Genomic DNA, 24,353 nt, shown 5'->3' on the forward strand with positions numbered 1-24,353 from the left:
TTAAACCAGGATTGCATATTGAGAAAATCAGCCACTGGAAATATGTAGCTACTGTGTATTCTAGTAGGTGCTTTAGCTAAATCTTATATCTTTATATAGATGGGCAAGGGGGATAGAAATGAATCCCCACTCTGTGGTTCAGGTTGTTCCAATTCTGTCTGAATAAACCCTGGCTTTTATTGATCTTGGATGAAATCCTCTAGCAGCCTGGGCCCCAGATAAAAGCATTATTCCCTCCCAGATATGCAAAACTCCCCTTTCCACACTGCTCATCTCCTGGGCTTCACTAATAACTTGAGAAGTTAGGCAGGGGAAGCCCAGTGTCTGGAATTAGGATTCTTTCTCTTTCTTACCCTGAGATCACAGTGTTATCTCCTCCCCAACTGTGTGATTAATTCAAAATTTGGCTTGCCAGACTAATATTAACTATTAACGTGACTCTATTCACAAGAGTATTTAGGATATATACATAGCATAGCATTGCATACTATTTAAAGGATGTCTTTAACAAAAAATTTAAATGCTTTCTTTATCTATTCATTTGTTGATGTACATTTAGGTTTCTGCCATGTCCTAGATTTTGTAAATAGTGTTGCTGTGAACACTGGGGTACAAGTGTCTTTTGAATTATGGTTTTCTCAGAGTATATGCCCAGTAGTGGGATTGCTGGATCACATGGTAGTTCTACTTTCAATTTTTTAAGGAACCTCCATACTTTTCTCCATAGTGACTGTAGCAATTTACATTCCTACTAACAGTGCAAGAAGGTTCTCTTCCATACCTTCTCTAGCATTTATTGTTTGTATATTTTTTGATGATGGCCATTCTGACTGGTGTGAGGTAATACTTTATTATAGTTTTGATCTGGATTTCTCAAATAATGATACTGAGCATCTTCCCATTTGCCTCTTGACCATCTGTATGTTTTCTTTGGAGAAAGGTCTATACAGGTCTTTGCCCATTTTTTGATTGGGTTGTTTGGATTTTTTGATATTACGCTGCATCAGCTGATTGTATATTGTGGAGATTAATCCCTGGTCAGTTACTTATTTTGTAATTATTATCTTCCATTCTCAGGGCTGTCTTTTCATCTCATTTATGGTACATATATACACTGGATCAGGGGAGAGGGGCTCCCCAGATAACTCAAATGGTAAAGAATTTGCCTGCAATGCTGGAGACCTGAGTTTCATCCCTGGGTCTGGAAGAACCCCTGGATAAGGGAGTGGCAACCCATTCCAGTATTATGCTTTGAGAATTCCATAGACAGAGGAGCCAGGCAGGCTACGGTCCATGGGATCACAAGAGTCCGACACGAATGAACAACTTAACTTTCATTTTCAAAAAAAGGAATGAAATTGGATCATTTGTTGAGAGGTGGATGGACCTAGAGTCTGACATACAAAATAAAGTAAGTCATAAAGAGAAAAACAGAAAAAAAATACTTGAATTAATGCATATATATGGAATCTAGCCTCCTTATGGATCAATGCCTTATTATGGCGAAAAGACTTGCATAACTCAATGAAGCTATGATATATGCCATGTACGGCCACCTAAGACAGACGGGTCATAGGGGAGGGTTCTGACAAATCCACTGGAGGAGAGAATGGCAAACCACTCCAGTGTACTAGCCACAAGAAACCCATCAGTTCAGTTCAGTTCAGTTCAGTCGCTCAGTCATGTCCGACTCTTTGCGACCCCATGAATCGCAGTACGCCAGGCCTCCCTGTCCATCACCAACCCCCAGAGTTCACTCAGACTCATGTCCATCAAATCAGTGATGCCATGCAGCCATCTCATCTTCTGTCCTTCCCTTCTCCTCCTGCCCCCAATCCCTCCCAGCATCAGAGACTTTTCCAATGAGTCAACTCTTCGCATGAGGTGGCCAAACTACTGGAGTTTCAGCTTTAGCATCATTCCTTGCAAAGAAATCCCAGGACTGATCTCCTTTAGAATGGACTGGTTGGATCTCCTTGCAGTCCAAGGGACTCTAAAGAGTTTTCTCCAACACCACAGTTCAAAAGCATCAATTCTCTGGCACTCAGCCTTCTTCACAGTCCAACTCTCACATCCATACATGACCACAGGAAAAACAATAGCCTTGACTAGATGGAACTTTGTTGGCAAAATAAAGTCTCTGCTTTTCAATATGCTATCTAGGCTGGTCATAACTTTTCTTTGAAGGAGTAAGCATCTTCTAATTTCATGGCTGCAGTCACCATCTGCAGTGATTTTGGAGGCCAAAAAAATAAAGCCTGACACTGTTTCCACTGTTTCCCCATCTATTTCCCATGAAGTGATGGGACCAGATGCCATGATCTTCGTTTTCTGAATGTTGAGTTTTAAGCCAACTTTTTCACTCTCCTCCTTCACCTTCATCAAGAGGCTTTTGAGTTCCTCTTCACTTTCTGCCATAAGGGTGGTGTCATCTGCATATCTGAAGTTATTGACATTTCTCCCGGCAATCTAGATTCCAACTTGTGCTTGTTCCAGCCCAGCATTTCTCATGATGTACTCTGCATATAAGTTAAATAAGCAGGGTGACAATATACAGCCTTGACATACTCCTTTTTCCTATTTGGAACCAGTCTGTTGTTCAGTGTCCAGTTCTAACTCTTGCTTCCTGACCTGCATACAGATTTCTCAAGAGGCAGGTCAGGTGATCTGGTATTCCCATCTCTTTCAGAATTTTCTACAGTTAATTGTGAGCCACACAGTCAAAGGCTTTGGCATAGTCAATAAAGCAGAAATCGATGTTTTTCTGGAACTCTCTTGCTTTTTCCATGATCCAGCGGATGTTGGCAATTTGATCTCTTGTTCCTCTGCCTTTTCTAAAACCAGCTTGAACATCAGGAAGTTCACGGTTCACATATTGCTGAAGCCTGGCTTGGAGAATTTTGAGCATGACTTTACTAGCATGTGAGATGAGTGCAATTGTGAGGTAGTTTGAATGTTCTTTGGCATTGCCTTTCTTTGGGATTGGAATGAAAACTGATGTTTTCCAGTCCTGTTGCCACTGCTGAGTTTTCCAAATTTGCTGGCATATTGAGTGCAGCACTTTCACAGCATCATCTTTCAGGATTTGAAATAGCTCAACTGGAATTCCATCACCTCCACTAGCTTTGTTCATAGTAATGCTTTCTAAGGCCCATTTGACTTCACATTCCAGAATGTCTGGCTCTAGGTGAGTGATCACACCACCGTGGTTATCTGGGTCATGAAAATCTTTTTTGTACGGTTCTTCTGTGTATTCTTCACAACTCTTCTTAATATCTTCTGCTTCTATTAAGTCCATACAATTTCTGTCCTTTATCAAGCCCATCTTTGCATGAAGTGTTCCTGTGGTATCTGTAATTTTCTTGAAGATATCTCTAGTCTTTCATATTCTGTTGTTTTCCTCTCTTTCTTTGCATTGATCGCTGAGGAAGGCTTTCTTATATCTTCTTGCTATTCTTTGGAACTCTGTATTCAGATGTTTATATCTTTGCTTTTCTCCTTTGCTTTTAGCTTCTCTTCTTTTCACAGCTATTTGTAGGGCCTCCCCAGATAGCCATTTTGCTTTTTTGCATTTCTTTTCCATGGGGATGGTCTTGATCCCTGTCTCCTGTACAATGTCACGAACCTCATTCGATAGTTCATCAGGCTACTCTATCTATCAGATCTAGGCCCTTAAATCTATTTCTCACTTCCACTGTATAATCATAAGGGATTTGATTTAGGTCATACCTGAATGGTCTAGTGGTTTTCCCTACTTTCTTCAATTTAAGTCTGAATTTGGCAATAAGGAGTTCATGATCTGAGCCACAGTCAGCTCCTGGTCTTGTTTTTGTTGATTATAGAGAGCTTCTCCATCTTTGGCTGCAAAGAATATAATCAATCTGATTTCGGTGTTGACCATCTGGTGATGTCCATGTGTAGAGTCTTCTCTTGTGTTGTTGGAAGAGGGTGTTTGCTATGACCAGTGCATTTTCTTGGCAAAACTCTATTAGTCTTTGTCCTGCTTCATTCTGTATTCCAAGGCCAAATTTGCCTGTTACTCCAGGTGTTTCTTGACTTCCTACTTTTGCATTCCAGTCCTCTATAATGAAAAGGACATCTTTTTTGGGTATTAGTTCTAAAAGGTCTTGGAGGTCTTCATAGAACCGTTCAACTTCAGCTTCTTCAGCGTTACTGGTTGGGGCATAGACTTGGATTACTGTGATATTGAATGGTTTGCCTTGGAAATGAACAGAGATCATTCTGTCATTTTTGAGATTGCATCCAAGTACTGCATTTCAGACTCTTTTGTTGACCATGATGGGCACTCCATTTCTTCTGAGGGATTCCTGCCCACAGTAGTAGATATAATGGTCATCTGAGTTAAATTCACCCATTCCCGTCCATTTTAGTTTGCTGATTCCTAGAATGTCGACGTTCACTCTTGCCATCTCTTGTTTGACCACTTCCAATTTGCCTTGATTCATGGACCTGACATTCCAGGTTCCTATGAAATATTGCTCTTTACAGCACTGGACCTTGCTTCTATCACCAGTCACATCCACAGCTGGGTATTGTTTTTGCTTTGGCTCTATCCCTTCATTCTTTCTGGAGTTATTTCTCCACTGATCTCCAGTAGCATATTGGGCACCCACAGACCTGGGAAGTTTCTCTTTCGGTATCCTATCATTTTGCCTTTTCATACTGTTCATGGGGTCCTCAAGGCAAGAATACTGAAGGGGTTTGCCATTCCCTTCTCCAGTGGACCACATTCTGTCAGACCTCTCCACCATGACCTGCCCATCTTGGGTGGCCCCATGGGCATGGCTTGGTTTCATCGAGTTAGACAAGGCTGTGGCCCTAGTGTGATTAGATTGACTAGTTTTCTGTGAGTATGGTTTCAGTGTGTCTGCCTTCTGATGCCCTCTTGCAACACCTTCCGTCTTACTTGGTTTTCTCTTACCTTGGACATGGGGTATCTCTTCACAGCTGCTCCAGCAAAGCACAGCCGCTGCTCCTTACCTTGGACGAGGGGTATCTCCTCACTGCCGCCCCTTCTGACCTTGAACATTGAATAGCTCCTCTAGGCCCTCCTGTGCCCGCACAGCCCCTGCTCTTTGGAGGTGGGGTTGCTCCTCCCAGCCGCCGCCCCTGACCTCGGACGTGGGGTAACTACTCTTGGCTGCCTCCCCTTGGGAATGGGGTCCTCCTGGCTTCTGCCGCTGACCTTGGACATGGGGTAGCTACTCTTGACCGTGCTAAGTGTGCCAGTCACAGCTGCCAGAGCTAAATGCGCAGGTTGCAGCCGCCCATGCTATAAAAACCAATGAACTGCATAAAACCCGTGAACCGCATCAGATCAGATCAGTCGCTCAGTCGTGTCCGACTCTTTGCGACGCCATGAATCACAGTACGCCAGGCCTCCCTTTCCAGCACCAACTCCCGGAGTTCACTGAGACTCACATCCATCAAGTCAGTGATACCATCCTGCCATCTCATCCTCTGTCGTCCCCTTCTCCTCTTGACCCCAATCCCTCCCAGCATCAGAGTCTTTTCCAATTAGTCAACTCTTCGCATGAGGTGGCCACAGTACTGGAGTTTAAGCTTTAGCATCATTCCTTCCAAAGAAATCCCAGGGCTGATTGCCTTCAGAATGGACTGGTTGGTTCTCCTTGCAGTCCAAGGGACTCTAAAGAGTTTTCTCCAACACCACAGTTCAAAAGCATCAATTCTCTGGCACTCAGCCTTCTTCACAGTCCAACTCTCACATCCATACATGACCACAGGAAAAACCATAGCCTTGACTAGATGAAATTTTGTTGGCAAAGTAATGTCTCTGCTTTTGAATATGCTATCTAGGTTGGTCAGAACTTTCCTTCCAAGGAGTAAGCGTCTTTTAATTTCATGGCTGCACTCACCATCTGCAGTGATTTTGGAGCCCCAAAAAATAAAGTCTGACACTGTTTCCCCATTCTATTTTCCATGAAGTGATGGAACTGGATGCCATGATCTTCATTTTCTGAACGTTGAGCTTTAAGCCAACTTTTTCACTCTCCTCTTTCACTATCACCAAGAGGCTTTTTAGTTCCTCTTCACTTTCTGCCATAAGGGTGGTGTCATCTGCATATCTGAGGATATTGACATTTCTCCCGGCAATCTTGATTCCAGCTTGTGTTTCTTCCAGTCTGGCATTTCTCATGATGTACTCTGCATATAAGTTAAATAAACAGGGTGACAATATACAGCCTTGACGTACTCCCTTTCCTATTTGGAACCAGTCTGTTGTTCAGTGTCCAGTTCTAACTGTTGCTTCCTGACCTGCATACAAATTTCTCAAGAGGCAGATCGGGTGGTCTGGTATTCCCATCTCTTTCAGAATTTTCCACAGTTTATTGTGACCCACACAGTCAAAGGCTTTGGCATAGTCAATAAAGCAGAAATCAATGTTTTTTCTGGAACTCTCTTGCTTTTTCCATGATCCAGCAGATGTTGGCAATTTGATCTCTGGTTCTTCTGCCTTTTCTAAAACCAGCTTGAACATCAGGAAGTTCACAGTTCACATATTGCTGAAGCCTGGCTTGGAGAATTTTGAGCATTACTTTACTAGCGTGTGAGATGAGTGTTATTGTGCCATAGTTTGAGCATTCTTTGACATTTCCTTTCTTTGGGATTGGAATGAAAACTGATGTTTTCCAGTCCTGTTGCCACTGCTGAGTTTTCCAAATTTGCTGGCATACTGAGTGCAGCACTTTCACGGCATCATCTTTCAGGATTTGAAATAGCTCAACTGGAATTTCATCACCTCCACTAGCTTTGTTCATAGTGATGCTTTCTAAGGCCCACTTGTCTTCACATTCTAGGATGTCTGGCTCTAGGTCAGTGATCACACTATCGTGATTATCTGGATCATGAAGATCTTTTTTGTACAGTTCTTCTGTGTATTCTTGCCATCTCTTCTTAATATCTTCTGCTTCTTTTAGGTCTATACCATTTCTGTCCTGTATCGAGCCCATCTTTGCATGAAATGTTCCTTTGGTATCTCTGATTTTCTTGAAGAGATCCCTAGTCTTTCCCATTCTGTTGTTTCCTCTATTTCTTTGCATTGCTCACTGAAGAAGGATTTCTTATCTCTTCTTGCTATTCTTTGGAACTCTGCATTCAGGTGTTTATATCTTTCCTTTTTTACTTTGCTTTTAGCTTCTCTTCTTTTCACAGCTATTTGTAAGGCCTTCCCAGACAGCCATTTTTATTTTTTGCATTTCTTTTACATGGGCATGGTCTTGATCCCTGTCTCCTGTACAATGTCATGAACCTCCGTCCATAGTTCATCAGGCACTCTCTCTATCAGATCTAGGCCCTTAAATCTATTTCTCACTTCCACTGTATAATCAGAAGAGATTTGATTTAGGTCATACCAGAATGGTCTAGTGGTTTTCCCTGCTTTCTTCAATTTCAGTCTGAATTTGGCAATAAGGAGTGATCTGAGCCACAGTCAGCTCCTGGTCTTGTTTTTGTTGACTGTAGAGAGCTTCTCCATCTTTGGCTGCAAAGAACATAATCAGTCTGATTTTGGTGTTGACCATCTGGTGATGTCCATGTGCAGAGTCTTCTCTTGTGTTGTTGGAAGTGGGTGTTTGTTATGACCACTGCATTTTCTTGGCAAAACTCTATTAGTCTTTGTCGTGCTTCATTCCGTATTCCAAGGCCAAATTTGCCTGTTACTCCAGGTGTTTCTTGACTTCCTACTTTTGCATTCCAGTCCCCTATAATTAAAAGGACATCTTTTTTGGGTGTTAAAAAGGCAAAAAGATATGACACCAAAAGATTAGCCCCCCAGATCAGAAGGTGTCCAATAAGCTACTGGGGAAGAACGGAAGATAACTACAAATAGCTCCATACAGGATGAAGTGACTGGGCCACAGTGGAAATGCATTCAGGTGTGGTTGTATCTGGTGGGGAAAGTAAAATATGATGCTGTAAATAACAGTATTGCATAGGAACCTGGAATGTTAGGTCCATGAATCAAGGTAAACTGGACGTGGTCAAGTAGGAGATGGTAAGAGTAAACATAGACATCTTAAGAATCAGTGAACTAAAATGGATGGGAATGGGTGAATTTAATTCAGTTGACCATTGTATCTACTACTGTGGGCAAGAATTGCTTAGAAGAAATGGAATAGTCCTCATAATCAACAAGAGTCCAAAATGCAGTTCTTGGGTGCAACCTTAAAAATGACAGAATGATCTTGGTTCATTTCCAAGGCAAACCGTTCAACATGTCAGTAATCCAAGTCTATTCCCCAACCACTGATGGCAAAGAAGATGAAGTTGACCAGTTCTATGAAGACCTAGAAGACCTCCTAGAACATGCAGAGTCCCAGAGAATAGCAAGGAGAGATCACAAGCCCTTCTTCAATGGACAATACAAAGAAATAGAGGAAAACAACAGAAAGGGTAAGACTAGAGATTTCTTTCAGAGAAGGCAATGGAACCCCACTCCAGTACTCTTGCATGGAAAATCCCATGGATGGAGGAGCCTGATTGGCTGCAGTCCATGGGGTCGCAAAGAGTCGGACATGACTGAGCAACTTCACTTTCACTTTACACTTTCGTACTTTGGAGAAGGAAATGGCAACCCATTCCAGTATTCTTGCCTGGAGAATCCCAGGGATGGGGCAGCCTGGTGGGCTGCCATCTATGGGGTTGTACATGACTGAAGCGACTTAGCAGCAGCAGCCACAGCAGAGATCTCTTCAAGAAAATTGGAAATATCAAAGGAACATTTCATCCAAAGATGGGCACAATAAAGAACAGAAATGGTAAAGACCTAATTGAAGCAGAAGATATCAAGAAGAGATGGAAAGAATACACAGAACTGTACAATAAAAATCTTAATGACCTGGATACCCACAATGATGTAGTCTCTCACTCAGAGCCGGACATTCTGGAGTGTGAAGTCAAGTGAGCCTTAGGAAGCACAGCTCCCTGTAAAGCTAGTAGAGGTGACGGAATTCCAGCAGAGCTATTTAAAATCCTAAAAGATTTACAGTGCTATTAAAGTGCTGCAGTCAATATGTCAGCAAATTTGGAAAATCCAGCAGTGGCCACAGGACTGGAAAAGGTCAATCCTCATCCCAATTCCCAAGAAGGGCAGTACTAAAGTATGTTCAATCCACCAGACAATTCTGCTTATCTCACATGCTACTAATGTTATGCTCAAAAATCCTTCAAGCTGTGTTTTAGCATCATGTGAACTGAGAACTTCCAGATGTTCAAGCTGCATTTAGAAAAGGCAGAGGAACCAGAGATCATATTGCCAACATTTGCTGCATCATAGAGAAAACAAGAGAATTCCAGAAAAAATGTACCTCTGTTTCACTAACTAAGCTAAAGCCTTTGACTGTGTATGTCATAACAAACTATGGAAAACTCTTAAAGAGATTGGAATACTAGACCATTTTACCTGTCTCCTGAGAAACCTGTATGCAGGTCAAGAAGCAACAGTCAGCACCCTGTATGGAACAACTGATTGGTTCAGGATTGAGAAAGGAGTACAACAAGGTTGTTTATTGTCACCCTGTTTATTTAACTTATACACAGAGCAGGGATCATATGAAATGCTGGGCTGGATGGGTTATAAGCTGGAATCAAGATTGCTGGAGAGTATCAGTCTCAGATATGTGGATGATACCACTCAAATGGCAGAAAGCAAAAAGGAACTAAAGAGCCTCTTGATGAGAGTGAAGAAGGAGGGTGAAAAAGCCAGCTTAAAACTGAATATTAAAAAAAAAATAACATCATGGCATCCAGTCCCATCACTTCATACAAACAGAAGGGGAAAATGTGGGAGCAGTGCCAGATTTCCTCTTCTTGGGCTCTAGAATCACTGTGGATGGTGACTGCAGCCATGGAATTAGAAGACAGTTGCTTATTGGCAGGAAAGCTATGACAAACCTACACAGTGTGTTAAAAGGCAGAGACATCACTTTGCCAACAAAGGTCCATATACTCAAGGCTATGTTGTTTCCAGTAGTCATGTATGGATGTGAGAAATGGACAATAAAGAAGGCTGAGCACTGAAGAATTGATGCTTTAGAACTGTGATGCTAGAGAAGACTTGAGATTGAGAGTCCCTTGGACAGCAGGGAGATCAAACCAGTCAGTCTTAGAGGAAATCAGCCAATCAACCCTGAATACTCATTGGAAGTACTGATACTGAAGCTGAAGCTCCAAAACTTTGGCCTCCTGATGAAAGCAGCTGACTTACTGGAAAAGACCCTGATACTGGGAAAGGCTGAAAGCAAAAGGACAAGAGAGTGATAGAGGATGAGCTGGTTGGGTGGCATCACCAATTCATGAACTTGGGTTAACTCCGGGAGAGGGACAGGGAAGCCTGGCGTGCTGCAGTCAATGGGGTTGCCAAGGGTTGGATGAGACTTGGCGACTGAACAACAACAACAGCAACATGGAAATGAGAAAAATGGTACATATGAACCTATTTGCAGGGGATAAATAGAGTTGTAGCAGTAGAGAATAGATATTTGGACACAGAGTGGAAATGGGGATGTGAGGGAGATGAATTGGAAGATTAGGATTGACATAGATACACTACCATGTGTAAAACAGGTAGCTAGTGGGGAGCTGCTATATAATACAAGGTGCTCAGCTCAGTGCTCTGTGATGACCTAGAGGGGAGGGATGGGGGAAGGGAGGTCCAAGAGGGAGGGGATATATGTATACATATAGCTGGTTTACTTTGTTGAGCAGAAGAAACTAACACAACTTTGTAAAGCAACTATACCCCCAATAATTTTTTTTAATAAGTAAAAATTTAAATATCCTCACAGGAAATTCTTGGAAAAACTTTCTCTCTCTCTCTCTCTTTTTTTTTTTTTTTGGAAAAACTTTCTGCAAAGAGTAAGTTATATAAAAATCGACTTATTGTAATTTGGTATTTATTTTATTGATCACTTGGTAAGAAACTTGAATCTACCAGCTATTTACCTTCTGAATTGGTGGACAATGAAGGCTTAAAGAAGAAGGAATGAATTCTGTTACACATTCATATAGTATGGTGGGCTAAGGCAAATACCTGTTGATGGAATTCAGGAATTTAAGCAGCTTTCAGAATTTAAATAACACTGATGTGGCAGCTGAATGGAAAAAAGTACTTGATGGATATATGTTGCCAAAGTTATCCCCAATCTATATAGCATTGTGAGTTGAAGAGATGTTTGGAGGTATATTTTAATTTTTATATGCATAGTAGTGCTCCTTTATGTCATTGATAAGACATAAATTTAAATGATTATATTTATTTACAAATGATTTGGGAATCTATAAAATAGTAAGAGATTCAGTTCAGTTCAGTTCAATCACTCAGTCGTGTCTGATTCTTTTTGACCCCTTGAACCGCAGCACGCCAGGCCTCCCTGTCCATCACCAACTCCCGGAGTCCACCCAAACCCATGTCCATAGAGTTGGTGATGCCATCCAACTGTCTCATCCTCTGTTGTCTCCTTCTCCTCCTGCCCTCAATCTTTCCCAGCATCAGGGTCTTTTCCAATGAGTCAACTCTTCGCATGAGGTGGCCAAAATACTGGAGTTTCAGCTTCAGCATCAGTCCTTCCAATGAACACCTAGGACTGAACTCCTTTAGGATGGACTTGTTGGATATCCTTGCAGTCCAAAGGACTCTCAAGAGTCTTCTCCAACACCACAGTTCAAAAGCATCAGTTCTTCGGCACTCAGCTTTCTTTATAGTCCAACTCTCAGGTCCATACATGACCCCTGGAAAAACCATAGCCTTGACTAGACGGACCTTTGTTGACAAAGTAATGTCTCTGCTTTCTAATATGCTGTCTAGGTTGGTCATAACTTTCCTTCCAAGGAGTAAATGTCTTTTAATTTCATGGCTGCAATCACCATCTTCAGTGATTTTGGAGCCCAGAAAAATAAAGTCAGCCATTGTTTCCACTGTTTCTCCATCTATTTGCCATAAAGTGATAAGACCGGATGCCATGATCTTCGTTTTCTGAATGTTGAGCTTTAAGCCAACTTTCTCACTCTCCTCTTTCACCTTCATCAAGAGGCTCTTTACTTCTTCACTTTCTGCCATAAGGATGGTGTCATCTGCATATCTGAGGTTATTGATATTTCTCCCAGCAATCTTGATTCCAGCTTGTGCTTCCTCCAGCCCAGTGTTTCTCATGATGTACTCTCCATATAAGTTAAATAAGCAGGGTGTCAATATTCAGCCTTGACGTACTCCTTTTCCATCTGTGAAAGATTAGTTTAGATTATCTTGTTTAGGTTATCTCATGTCAAAATATTATTTGTAGTTTCTTGAAGTTCAGTTATGAAAGAGATTGTCCATTTGCAATTTAACATGATCTTTTCATGTTCTTTATAGCTACTTGGGCATAGAAGTAGCTACTTTATTTTTAATATTTTAAATTTTTATTAATTTTTGTTATTTTTGCTTTCCAATGTTGTGTAATTTCTGTTGTACAGCCAAGTGAACCAGTTGAACATATATCTTCTCTTTCAATTTCCTTCCCAATTAGGTCACCACAGAACATTAAGTAGAGTTCTCTGTGTTATACCATAGGTTCTTAAAAAGCTACTTTACATGGAAGTAAATTTCCTTGTAATTTACAAGGAAGTGGTAGATCATTTCTCCTTTCCCTGCTAATTCATGTGCTGGTAGCAAAGCATTGAAGAAGGGAATGACAACCCACTCCAGTATTCTTGCCTGGAGAATTCCATGGATAGAAGATCCCGGGGGCTACAGTCCATGGGGTTGCAGAGAGTATGACTTGACTGAGCAACTAACACGTTCACTTTCACCAAAGCATACCTTACTTTTAGATTATGGGACATGTTGTAAATAATGAGATTTGAAAGGTAGAGAAAGGAAGATCAGCTACTTGTATAATTATCTGTCTTATAAGTTTTATTAGAACTTGTAATTGAATTAGGCAAGCCTAGAATGAAGCTGTTGTTTACATATGATTTTTTTTCCCCTATGTTGTTTGTATTTAGTGGGAGGAAAACAGTGATTTTTATATTTTTCTTTATAAATGTATTTTTGAATTCATTAAACTCTTATATAACCTACTTTATATATATATATATATATTTATATATATATATGTTTTTTATTCTGTATATATGTAAAGCTCTATACAAATTTTATTTATAGAATAAAATGCACAGTATCTTTTTAAACTGCCTGCCATACTTTAGCATGGTTGAGGATAAGACAGAGATCTTGTGCTGAGTGATGTTTCTTTTTTTCAGGGTTAACTGTGTCTACTGTCCTTTTTGGTATCACAAGGTCTCTGTTGATATTTTACATCCTTGTTAATTCTTCACAAACTTTGCACAACAAAATGTTGGAGTCCATTTTAAGAGCTCCAGTATTGTTCTTCCATAGAAATCCAATAGGTAAGTCAGACACGAAATTTCTAAATGAATGTGTCTTGTTAACACATTAAGTGTCTATTTGCATTTTCATATTTGAAAATGGAAGAGATGCCTGGAAGAAAATCACTGTATATGTTTATTCATTTTCTACAAAAAGCTTCACTGATAATTTTTCCTACCAGAGAAAATCTGAATATAGGAGCATATAAGCTTTTATTCCAATTTATGCATGTCTGTAAAAATACATAAATATTTACTTTGCAGGATGATTTAGGAATCCATTTGCTATGTGGCATATGAAAAAATGTTTTTGACTAGTTGTTAAAATGTTGGCTGTGTTACATAGTGTTAAGCTAACTAAGGGGGACCATCTTCCAGGAACATCTCTACAGAAGACAGGCTGTGTGCTTCTTTCTTCCATTGCCCATCCATTTCTGGGACCACAGTGCTCTGACCTATGCTCATATTTTGAGTTTTACCTAAATGGTAGTATAAAATTAATTAAAATACAAGATCAGTGAAATGTAAACATCCTCTTCAATAAAATCAACTCTCTAGTTTTACAATGGACCTTTGGTTACATTAAAGATGTCTTGTGGTACCCAGCAGGTGGATCTTCAGTATTAAGTAAGAGTGTCCTTGAAGGTTTCCCAGTGGTTTCATCCTCCACCCTGAGGCCTTCAACCTGTCTTGCTCTGGAAGGTAGCCAAAGCTACCTGGGTTTCTATGAAGAGTTAGTTCATCAGCATACATGCCCACTCTGCTCAGTTGGTTAGACTTGTGCTGAGGCCCAGGGTGGCTTTGTTTTTGCAGGTCATGATTTACAGGGCCTGTTGAGGCAGGGATGTGACTGGAGAGAGGACAGCAATAGCTTTGGCCTGGTCATCAACTAGCTGTGTAATCAAGGCCTAAGTAGGTAGATACTACTAGGCAGGCAAATCTCCAGGCAGGATGTTGTCATGGTTATAAGTATGGAGTCTGGAGCCAACTTCCTGGGTTCAATCCTGGATATAGTTACTAATAGTAGTAGCCAGTTATAGTTGTTAATACTTCTATGCTAGTTATTTAATTTCTCTGTGTCACAGTTTCCTTACCTATAAAATGAGTATACTTCTCACACACTTAGCAATATCTTGACGTTGTGGACATTAAGCAGGTTAATACATTCACAGCACTTAGCACAGGGTCAGTGCCTAATGAACCTCAGTGAGGATGATGGCATGGTGTCTGGGAACTTCTCTCCTGTGAAATGGGAATAACCAGTGCCCTTCCTGTTTCACAAGACTGTTGTGAGGATTAAATAAGGCTGTTTGGTGCAGCATCTTGTGCAGATTTATTCAACACATGTTTTGTAGTCCAGTCACTGTAAGGAGCACAGGATGATAAAGTGCAGAGACCCACACAATCTCATCTAATTACGAAGCTAGAGTGAGGAAGTGATTGGAAGAGTCTTTGCTATTATGGCTGTGAAGTCACTCTACTTTGCCTGTTAATGTGAAAACTACAGTTGTAAATTTGGGAGCATCAAGTGGGACTGAATTTCTGTTATCACAGCCTCTGAGTGTTTGTGACCGCTTGTTAACCAGGCTCTTGATGACCTATATGCATCTCCAGATGCTGATTTATTATTCAAGGATTTAGAATCAAGTTTAAACCTTTAAGGTCACTAATCCGAGAGCGGCAGGCATACCAGCGTGTATCTTGTCTCCCCCTCCTGTGTCTGTTATCAGAACTTCATCCCTTCAAGAAAATAGAAGCCCAAATAAGGACTGCAAAGATAGGCCCAAAGGTTTAGGGTCATCGGTTATTTACTCTTTTAGTAGTATATTAAATTGAACTCTTCCTTGTGTTTATTTTTAAAAATAGAATTTGTAATAGATTGTTTATGGTGTCTTTGTTTCTGGTATGTGATGGCATGAAGAGAGAACCACATAGAGTGGTGTTACTTCTAAGCAAATTCAAGCTCACCCTGGTCGCCTTACAACACTGATAAATCTTACAGATGACATGTTAAGGCAAAGAATAATGACTTTATTTGGAAACCTGGCAGACTGAGAAGATGGCAGACTGATGTCTCAAAATAACCATCTTATTGGGGTCTGGATGCCTGGTTCTTTTATAGAACAGAGAGGAGAGGAGGCAAGGAAGTAAAGTCAAAAGGCCATTATCTTGCACAATAAGATGGTAATTGTTCATATTTTCTTTTCTGCAGCCATTCACACTTTGTGAGGGTCAGATTGTCTCACTGTGAGCTGAAAAAAACCACTTTAACATTCAGGCAGAGGGGCAGGTTTCCTTGACCAAAGCAATGAATAGCAGTGGTCAAAAATCAGGTCCAGCATGGAGTCACAATTGGCTTCTCCCTGTTACACGTCCTTTGATTTGAACCTTCCCTGTCTGGGGCCAGTGTCCTGTTCTTTCTCATCCTGAGTCTCCTCAGGGTTCACCACCCTTGCAGGGGTTGCTGCAGTATCCTGATGGCTGAAGCATCCTTTATTTACTGAAGTGACAGTGACATTTTTAGTTTTCACCAGATATTTACCAGAAATTCCCATATTTTATCCTGCAGCCTTAAGGATATACTATAATTGTGGATTCTGAGAAGGGAAATAAAATCAATGGTAAGTGATTCCTAGTCATTTAGTAATATTTCTGTTTTCCTGCCTATATCCCTGTGTACTTCTTAGATGCTTATTCATATGCCTGTGCTTGTCACACCTTGTTTACCTCTGAAAATAATGACTTATTACACCAGTAGTAAACTCAAAACTTGTAAATGGCCACAATCCAAGATTACCCAAAATGTGAGGTGCTGTGAGCCATCTGGAGGGAAAAAATTACAGAGAGGTTATACTTATATTTAAAAAGTATCACTTGGCAAAATTAATCTTGATAATTAAAGCAAAATTGGTATGACAATTAGGATTAACTTAGATATTTTGCAACTGTTTATTTACAAACTTAGCACTTGGAGTGAGTCTTAGATGGGATGGATCTAAAGATAGGGCACATTCTCAAATCCACCAACCCTTCCTGATACTGCCACATGATTTCCCCTTGTTTTAAAAATCAAGGCTCAGTTTCAATTCCCCACCCACTGCCATTTGGTGGTATTTTTGTTTTTATTTAGGTATCATCCTATTTTGTCTTTCTTTTTACCACTGACATTGACTTATTTCATATGAATTTGTAATATATTTAATTTGTTGTTGTTTTACTGCTAGTCATGTCTGACTCTCTTGTAGTCCCATGGACTGTAGCCTGCCAGGCTCCTCTGTCCATGGGATTTCCCAGACAAGAACACTGGAGTGGGTTGTCATTTCCTCCTCCAGGGGATCTTCCAGACCCAGGGATTGAACCCCTGTCTCTTATGTCTCCTGCATTGGCAGGCAGATTCTTTAGCACTGAGTCCCTAGGGAAGCCTAATATATTAAATATTTAATACATGTAGTTTATTTTTTTAAAGATTTATTTATTTGTTTTTAGTTGCATTGGGTCTTTGTTGCTGCATGTGGGCTTTCTCTAGTTACAGCAAGCAAGGGTTACCTTTCATCGCAGTTCCTGGGCTTCACATTGTGGTGGCTTTTTCTGTTGCAGAGCTCAGGCTTTAGGCACATGAGTTTCAGTAGTTGTGGTGCACAGGCTTAGTTGCTCTGCAACATGTGGAATCTTGCCGGACCAGGGGTTGAACACATGTCCCCTGCACTGGAGACACTGTACCATGAGGGAAGTGCCTAAATACATATGCTTCAAAAATATTGTTTTGATTTGTTCATGAATTGTTTCTCTTAAAGCTTCTATCTGGGGAAATTAGTAATTTCACATATCCTGTTTTTGCAGGAAGAATTTTGAATCGTTTTTCCAAAGACATTGGGCATATGGATGACTTGCTGCCCCTGATATTTCTTGATTTCATCCAGGTAATGTACCAGTTCTGTTAGAGTTCTCACAAGGAGTGACAGATAACCTGTTTCACAAGGACTTTTCACAGGGTCTGAGGGTGGTCCTTTCAGCCTGACAGTGTATCCTGTTATCTTCAGTAAAGGCCGTGTTTGTGAGAGAAAGGTTCAGTTGTGATTGGGTGGCTGAGTTAGCATGAGTAACACCTGGGGAAAGAGTGGCTACACAGTCAAGGTTGGTCTGAAGCAGCGACATGCTGGTAAGTGGTTCTCCCTCTGCCTTCCAGGTGTCTCGTGTGGATTCTCTTTACTGTGAGCACATTTTATAATATAGAAATAATCACCTCTCATGGAAGGGTAGCCTAGATTAACTAAATTATGCATTGTATTGTGCCTCCCACATGGCTCAGTGGTAAAGAATTCACCTGCCAGTGCAGGAGATGCAAGAGACGTGGATTTTATTCCTGGGTTGGGAAGATGCCCTGGAAAAGAGAATGGCAACCCACTTCAGTATTCTTGCCTAGAAAATTCCATGGACAGAAGAGCCTGGTGGGTGATAGTCCATGTGGCTGCAAGAGTTAGACAACTGAGCACGCACACTATGCGTTGTATTCCCACAGGGGACAAATATTTGCTGCACCGTTTTTTTGTTTTTTGTGTTTTGGATAAAGCCAGGTATGGTTACTTAAAAAGAAAAGACTGGCTAAAAATAAGGTGAAAATAATGCTTTAAAGAGGACAATGTTTTTTAGTTGCTAAGTTGTGTCTGATTCTTTTGTGACCCCATGGGCTGCAGCCCGCCAGGCTCCTCCATCCATGGGATTTCTCAGGAAAGAATACTGGAGTGGGTTGCCATTTCCCTGTTCAGAGGATATTCCTGACCCAGAGATCAAACTCATGTCTCCTGAATTGCAGGCAGATTTTTACCAGTGAGCCACCTGGGAAATCCAAGAAGGACAATAGAGAGCACCTTTGAAGATACAAAGACTTTTAAGCCAGTAATGCGATTATGGGATCAAAGTCATCTCAGAAAATGTCTTTTGTTTATGTAGGCAGTTTTTCTTTTCACAAACTTATTGGTCTGTCTTAAGGTGTCTTAAAAGAGAGAGAGAGAGACCTACAGGAATACCTTTTATCTAGCCTCAGTTTGTCTGTGAATGTGAGGTTCTAAGAAATAAATTTAGGTCATCTCAGCTCTCATCCTCACATTCAGTATTGATGCTCTTATGGAGTGGTTTTTTTGTTGTTGTTATTCTGTCTACTTATCAGTGATTAAGCCTGTGGGGAATTTACTTTTTCTTTCCAAGTGTTAATTTTGAAAATGAAATGCATTTATCAAAAGCTGCACACAGAGATGCAGCAATGAACAGTGCAAAAGTGTCCTACAGACAGTGCAGCCTGAGGGCAAGGCTTCCACTGTTGCCAATGAGAACTAAGCTGAGACTCAGAGGCAGAGTACTTTTACTACAAAGATGTCTGATTGTTTTTTTTTTTTTTTGTTGTTGTTGTTGTTGTTGTTTTAATCTCTCTTTTGCAAACTTATTTTATTAATGTGCCCTGCTGGGTTTACCTACATAATTTATCCCTGGAAACATTTTTTTCCCTAAAAACAGTGCCATGTTTTGACAGTGATTGTGAATTACTTTGAAAAGATTTTGTGAAAGGTTCTGTTTCTTTGCTACAGCAAGCTAGTCCAACGTTGGGTGTCTGCCGTGTGCTTAGCCTATGGTTAGTTATTTGTCATAATCAGAATTTGTCACGTATTTTTGGATGGCATATAGAGGGACAGGGGTAGATGCTACCTGATTTCAGTAGGAAATACTCTCATTAAAGACAAGAGAAAATTCTAGTCTAGCTGATTTCCAGTCCCTCCTCTACCACTTGTAGTTCAATTATCTTGAAGTTTGGTGGAGGCGTCCTGTAGTTTATTAGAAGTAAGGTTCGATGCACGATGCTGGATGCTTGGGGCTGGTGCACTGGGACGGCCCAGAGGGATGGTATGGGGAGGGAGGAGGGAGGAGGGTTCGGGATGGGGAACACATGTATACCTGTGGCGGATTCATTTTGATATTTGGCAAAACTAATACAATTATGTAAAGTTTAAAAATAAAATAAAATTAGAAAAAAAAAAAAAAAAACTAACCAGAAGTAAGGGTCTGCTCTTTAAGAGAGAGACCTGGGATGAGCATGGAGCCTGTGTATTCTTCACTGAGCAAGTAGCTAAATCTCTGTAGATAGATAAGATTTCCAAGAGAGAGGAAAGCATTTTAGGAGCCAAGATCAGAAGCTTAGGGAAGCCTTGATATTCAGAGAGAAAGCAGAGAGAGAAGGGAAGTACAGAAGACACATGATGAACAGCAAGGAAGAGAGGAGGAGATGCAGTGGAGACCCGAGCAAGGACAGGTATGTTCAGTGCAAACGAGAAGGTAAATCCATGGAAACTTTTTCGTTGATTTGGAATCAGGAGGCATCTGGTGACCTGAGGAGCAGGTTTCAGATGGGAGAGTTAGAGAGCAAAGGGCTGCAAATCTAGGAGGTGTGGAGGGAGTTGAGGTTAAGACAGGCTGGAAGGAGTTTGAATGAATCAGGAATGAATCTGGGATGCAGGGTCTGAGAAGCTCTTGCCTGTTGTTTTGAGATTTTAGTTACTGGGAGGGGAGTATGAGTGATGGTGGGTGGTTTTTCCCTGTCTTCCCTTTTTCCCTTCAACAAACAAGGATTGAGGCCCTGAGGTACAGGAGTGAGTCAGGCATGAAACCCTTCTCTCAAGGGTCTCCTCCAGTGCCCCAGGGAAGATTCACCCCTTGATGGCTTTGGAATCCTAATTGTGGGAGCTCTTTGGAGGAAGTCCTGGAAGGCAAACTGGATGTGGAGGTTGGAGGCAGAGGTGGTCCAGGAGGTGGCGGAGCTTCTAGGAGGTGATGGAGCTTCTAGGAAGTGATCTTTGATCCCGGATGAGAGGAAAAGGCCTCTGTGGATGGTGGGGCAGAAGGTGCTGCTGGAAGCAGAGTTCCTGTGTAGGACCCAGTCTTCTTTTCTATCACCAGCTGAGAAAGAAGGGAATAATGATAATACAGGAGACACATAATGAACAGCAAGGACAAGAGGAAGAGATATGGTGGAGACCTGAGGAAAGATATGGGGAAGGGAAGGGTCTGGAAGGGCATTGTCCAGCTGTGTTAGCACATCTGTGTTCAAACTCAAAACCTTAGAAGATTCTTGATCATTGTTATTTTTATTATTTCTAAAGTATTTATTCCATATACTTTCCCTCAACTAATTCCTTCTCACTCCCTTAAATGAAATTTCGGATTAGTTATTTAATATTTTGTGATACTTTTGCCAAGAGTGGCTAAGGAAAATCCTAAATTCTGAGTAGTGGTCCACACTTCAGGACAGTCCATCCTCTCAGGTGATGTCATTCAGAGACCAGATCCCAACAGAGAGGCAATCATGAGTTTGTGCACCATCCTGTACACTGACTCTTACAGCTACCAACCTGTTTAGTCACTTTATATAAGTGGTTGGGCAAATTGGAGTTGTTCACCATTTCAAAGGATGAAGGAGAGCAACATACAAAATCAATTTTTGAGGTGTGATTGCACCTGATAATCATTTATGATGTCAACAGCTTTAAAGTATGTCAGTGCAGAGCCCCGCAGTCTCCCTTTCCAAGCCCCTGTCCGAGCTCTCCCTCTTACCATCTCTGCCAAACAAAGCCACACTCTCCTTTCTGTAAAATGGAGAAAACAATACCCACTTTCTAAGGTTTGTTAGGAAGACAAAATGAAGTTCACTTTAATATTATTAATCGTATAACATCTAAATGCATGTTGAGCACCAAGTAATTATTTTTAAAATACCACAGATGTGTTTTAGGTAAGTGAAATAGTCTCATGACAATGGCATATGTTGTTGTTCAGTCACTAAGTCATGTTTAACTCTTTGTGACCCCATGAACTGCAGCATGCCATGCCTTCCTCTCCCTCACTGTCTCCCGGAGTTTTCCCAAATTCATGTCCATTGAGTTGGTGATGCCATGCAGCCATCTCATTCTCTGCCGCCCTCTTCTTTGGCCTTTGGCAAAGTGGCATTATGTTGCATTAAAGTTATTGTCAGAGACAGTTTCCAGGCCCATAAATATCATCTCATGAGTTTGTATCACAGAGCTTCTAGGTTTGTGATCCTTCAAGATTTTAATGGATACTTTCTTATGTAGACTCACAGAATAAAAATCAGTTGTTTTCAAGATAGACCATTGAGCATTAAATATTTGAAATTAATGTAATTTTCATGCAACTTGCCAAAGTCCCAAATAACACTGAGTAAGAAGTCTCAATTATCTACAATTCTTGTTATTGAAATCATCACCTCCAAGGAGTCTTCCTACTGCTAAAACAAGTGAAAATGAGGGTGAGATGTGGAAGTTAGGTTTAGGCATTTTATTTTCCAAAAAAAAAAAAAAAAAAGTTTGGGACTGCTCTGAGCATGTGAACTTGCACACAGCTGCTCCCAGCAAAATACTGTAATTTATTGAGGAAAGCTAAGTTGCAAAATGCTTATTCCCCACACACCCCTCCCTCATTCAGGGAAAAAAAATATATATATCAGCAGTTTGGCAGAGCTCAACTGACTCTTCACGTCCTTCCATGGACACAAAGGGCTAATCCTGAGGTCACTTGAGTCACCAGTGCCTGCCGTGATGGGATTACTAGGCACCGTGTCTTTCCCTCCTCAGCACACACAGAATGCACTGACTGCAGTTTTATGAAGTGAAAATGCCCAAGAAAAAGATGTGAATTAGGTGTTCTCAGTCATTTTTTTTTTTTTTCCAGAGAGGGGAGCTCAAAAGAACAGGCCACTGCATCTGGATATTGAGAATGAAGCCTGAGGTTCAGCATAATAGGTTATTTCGGATCCCTTGCTTTTACAGTCTTTACTTGTCTCAGCACCACTGACCCTTGTATTTCATTGTGTGAAGATGTCAGGGAAATTGTGTAGAGAGTATCCCAGCCTCTCCCACTGAACAATGAGTTTGTCATTTTGAGATTTCTGTGGTGTGTTGATCCCTTCCCCAACCCCTTCCTCAAACCCCCCTTGGGCATGTTTATTTTTAATATATATTTAATACGTGTCCTTCATGGATATTTTCTTTCAGTCAGTGGCTTGCCATTTGTATCCTTAGTGGAGATCAAGGTTTAATTTTGATAATATCTAATGTTTACTGTTTTTTTTTTTTTTTTTTTCTTTTGTAGTTGATGTTTTTGTATCCTAAGAAATCTTTGCACATCCTTAGGAGTGTGAAGATACTTTTCTATGTTCTACCTTTTTAGATATCGATGCATCTTGTGCTATTTTTTGTATGTGAAAGAGTAATTACTGGTTGAGGTTTATTTTTTCCAATTATTCTGGACACATTTGTTAAAGACTTTTATGCACTAAATTAAGGAAATCTGCATCTGATAATTTATTTTTTTCCTCAGTAGTTGCAGTGTATACCAATATTTTGATCCTTATACCAATACTGCATTCTTAGTTACTGTACATTTTAATAAGAGATGAAACCCATAGTTTAAATTGTCTAACTTTGTACTTCTTTGTCAGGGTTGCTTTGATCATTCTGGATTCCTTACTTTTGTGTGTCAATTTTAGAAGTCTTTCAATTTGTTTTTAAATAAAAGCCTGCTGAAAATTTTATTACTGTTTCCTTTTAGCTATAGGTTATTTGAGAAGTCTGAGTCTTAACAATGTTGGATCTGCAATTATGAATATGTATCTCTCTCTGCTTATTTAGGTCTTTTTTAATTTTAGAAATATTTTGTAATTTTTAGTATAGACATCTTACACTTCTCTGGTTAAATTTATTCACGCATATTTACTTTTTCATAGTATTATTTGATTGTTTTTATTTATTTATTTATTTATTTATTTTGGATGCACTGGGCCTTCTTTGCTATGTGTGGGCTTTCTCTAGTTGCAGTGAAAGGGGGTGACTGGTTGCTGTGGGTGGACTTCTCATTTTGGTGGCTTTTCCTGTTGCAGAGCGTGGGCTCTAGGGCGCATGGGTTTCAGTAGTTGTGGCACGTGGGCACAGTATGTGTAGCAGTCTGGTTCTAGAGCCTGGGCTCGGTAGTTGTGGCACATGGACTTAGCTGCTCTGCACATGTGGATTCTTCCCAAACCAGGGATCAAACACGTGTTCCCTGCATTGGCAGGTGGATTCTTAACCATTTGGACCACTTCTGGAGAAGTCTTGTTTCTGATACCATTACTCACTTGCTTGTTGCTAGTCTATAGAAATATAGTCGATTTATTTGTCAATTAACTTTTCATTGCCTGGAGTTGATGGTGGTATGTTTTTATTTTTTAAATTCTGTATGATTTTGTCCATATACAATCATGTCAGCTGTAAATAATGACAGTTTTATATCTTCATTTCTAGTATTTATGACTTTTATTTCCTTTTCTTTACTTGTTATGGCTAAAGTTTCTAGTTAGTGTTGAAGAGAATTGGTTAGATCAGATAATCTTGTACTCTTTAGGGCAAAATTTTCAATATTTTTTCATTACAAATAATATTAATTACAGTTTTTTAGGTAGGTATCTGTTATCAGGTTTAAAATGTTTCTTTTAATTCCTCAATTGTCAAGAATTTTACTTTTTTAAAAAATGAAGAAAAGTATTGAATTTTAACAAATATTTCTTCTATATCTCTTCAGATAGTCATATGATTATTTACCTTTAATCTTTTACTGTGAATTATAGTGATTGGTATTTGAAAGTTAAACTTAACATTCCTGGAATAGATTTTACTTCGTCATAATGTAGCATCTTTTTTATGTATTTCTGTATGTAGTTTGTCAAGAATTTTTGTATCTGTTGTTCATGAAGGATATTGGTCTATAATTTGTTTTTCTTAAAATATTTTGTCAACTTTTGGTATCAGAATTATGTAACCTCATGAAATATATGGGAAATATTTCCATTTTTAATGATCAGTTTAATGTGTCAGCTGGACCAGACTACATTCCTCAGTTATTCAATCAAA

The 24,353-nt window shown here is 40.2% G+C and overlaps 1 protein-coding gene across 5 annotated transcripts in view; it reads left to right on the forward strand.

Annotated features, from left to right (window-relative positions):
• Positions 1-24,353, forward strand: part of LOC113888460 (multidrug resistance-associated protein 4-like) — a 176,782-nt gene that overhangs the window by 69,764 nt on the left and 82,665 nt on the right. For all 5 annotated transcript variants that reach the window (XR_003509979.1, XM_027535582.1, XM_027535583.1 and 2 more), the window contains 2 exons: positions 13,282-13,428; positions 17,248-17,327. Coding sequence is in view for 4 of the 5 variants with exons in the window: in XM_027535582.1 (XP_027391383.1) it covers positions 13,282-13,428; positions 17,248-17,327 (227 nt within the window). In the remaining variant the exon portion in view is untranslated. The remainder of the gene's footprint in view (positions 1-13,281; positions 13,429-17,247; positions 17,328-24,353) is intronic.

Source organism: Bos indicus x Bos taurus, unplaced genomic scaffold (assembly GCF_003369695.1).
Source record: "Bos indicus x Bos taurus breed Angus x Brahman F1 hybrid unplaced genomic scaffold, Bos_hybrid_MaternalHap_v2.0 SuperScaffold_100147, whole genome shotgun sequence".
In the NCBI taxonomy this organism is placed as follows: Eukaryota; Metazoa; Chordata; class Mammalia; order Artiodactyla; family Bovidae; genus Bos; species Bos indicus x Bos taurus.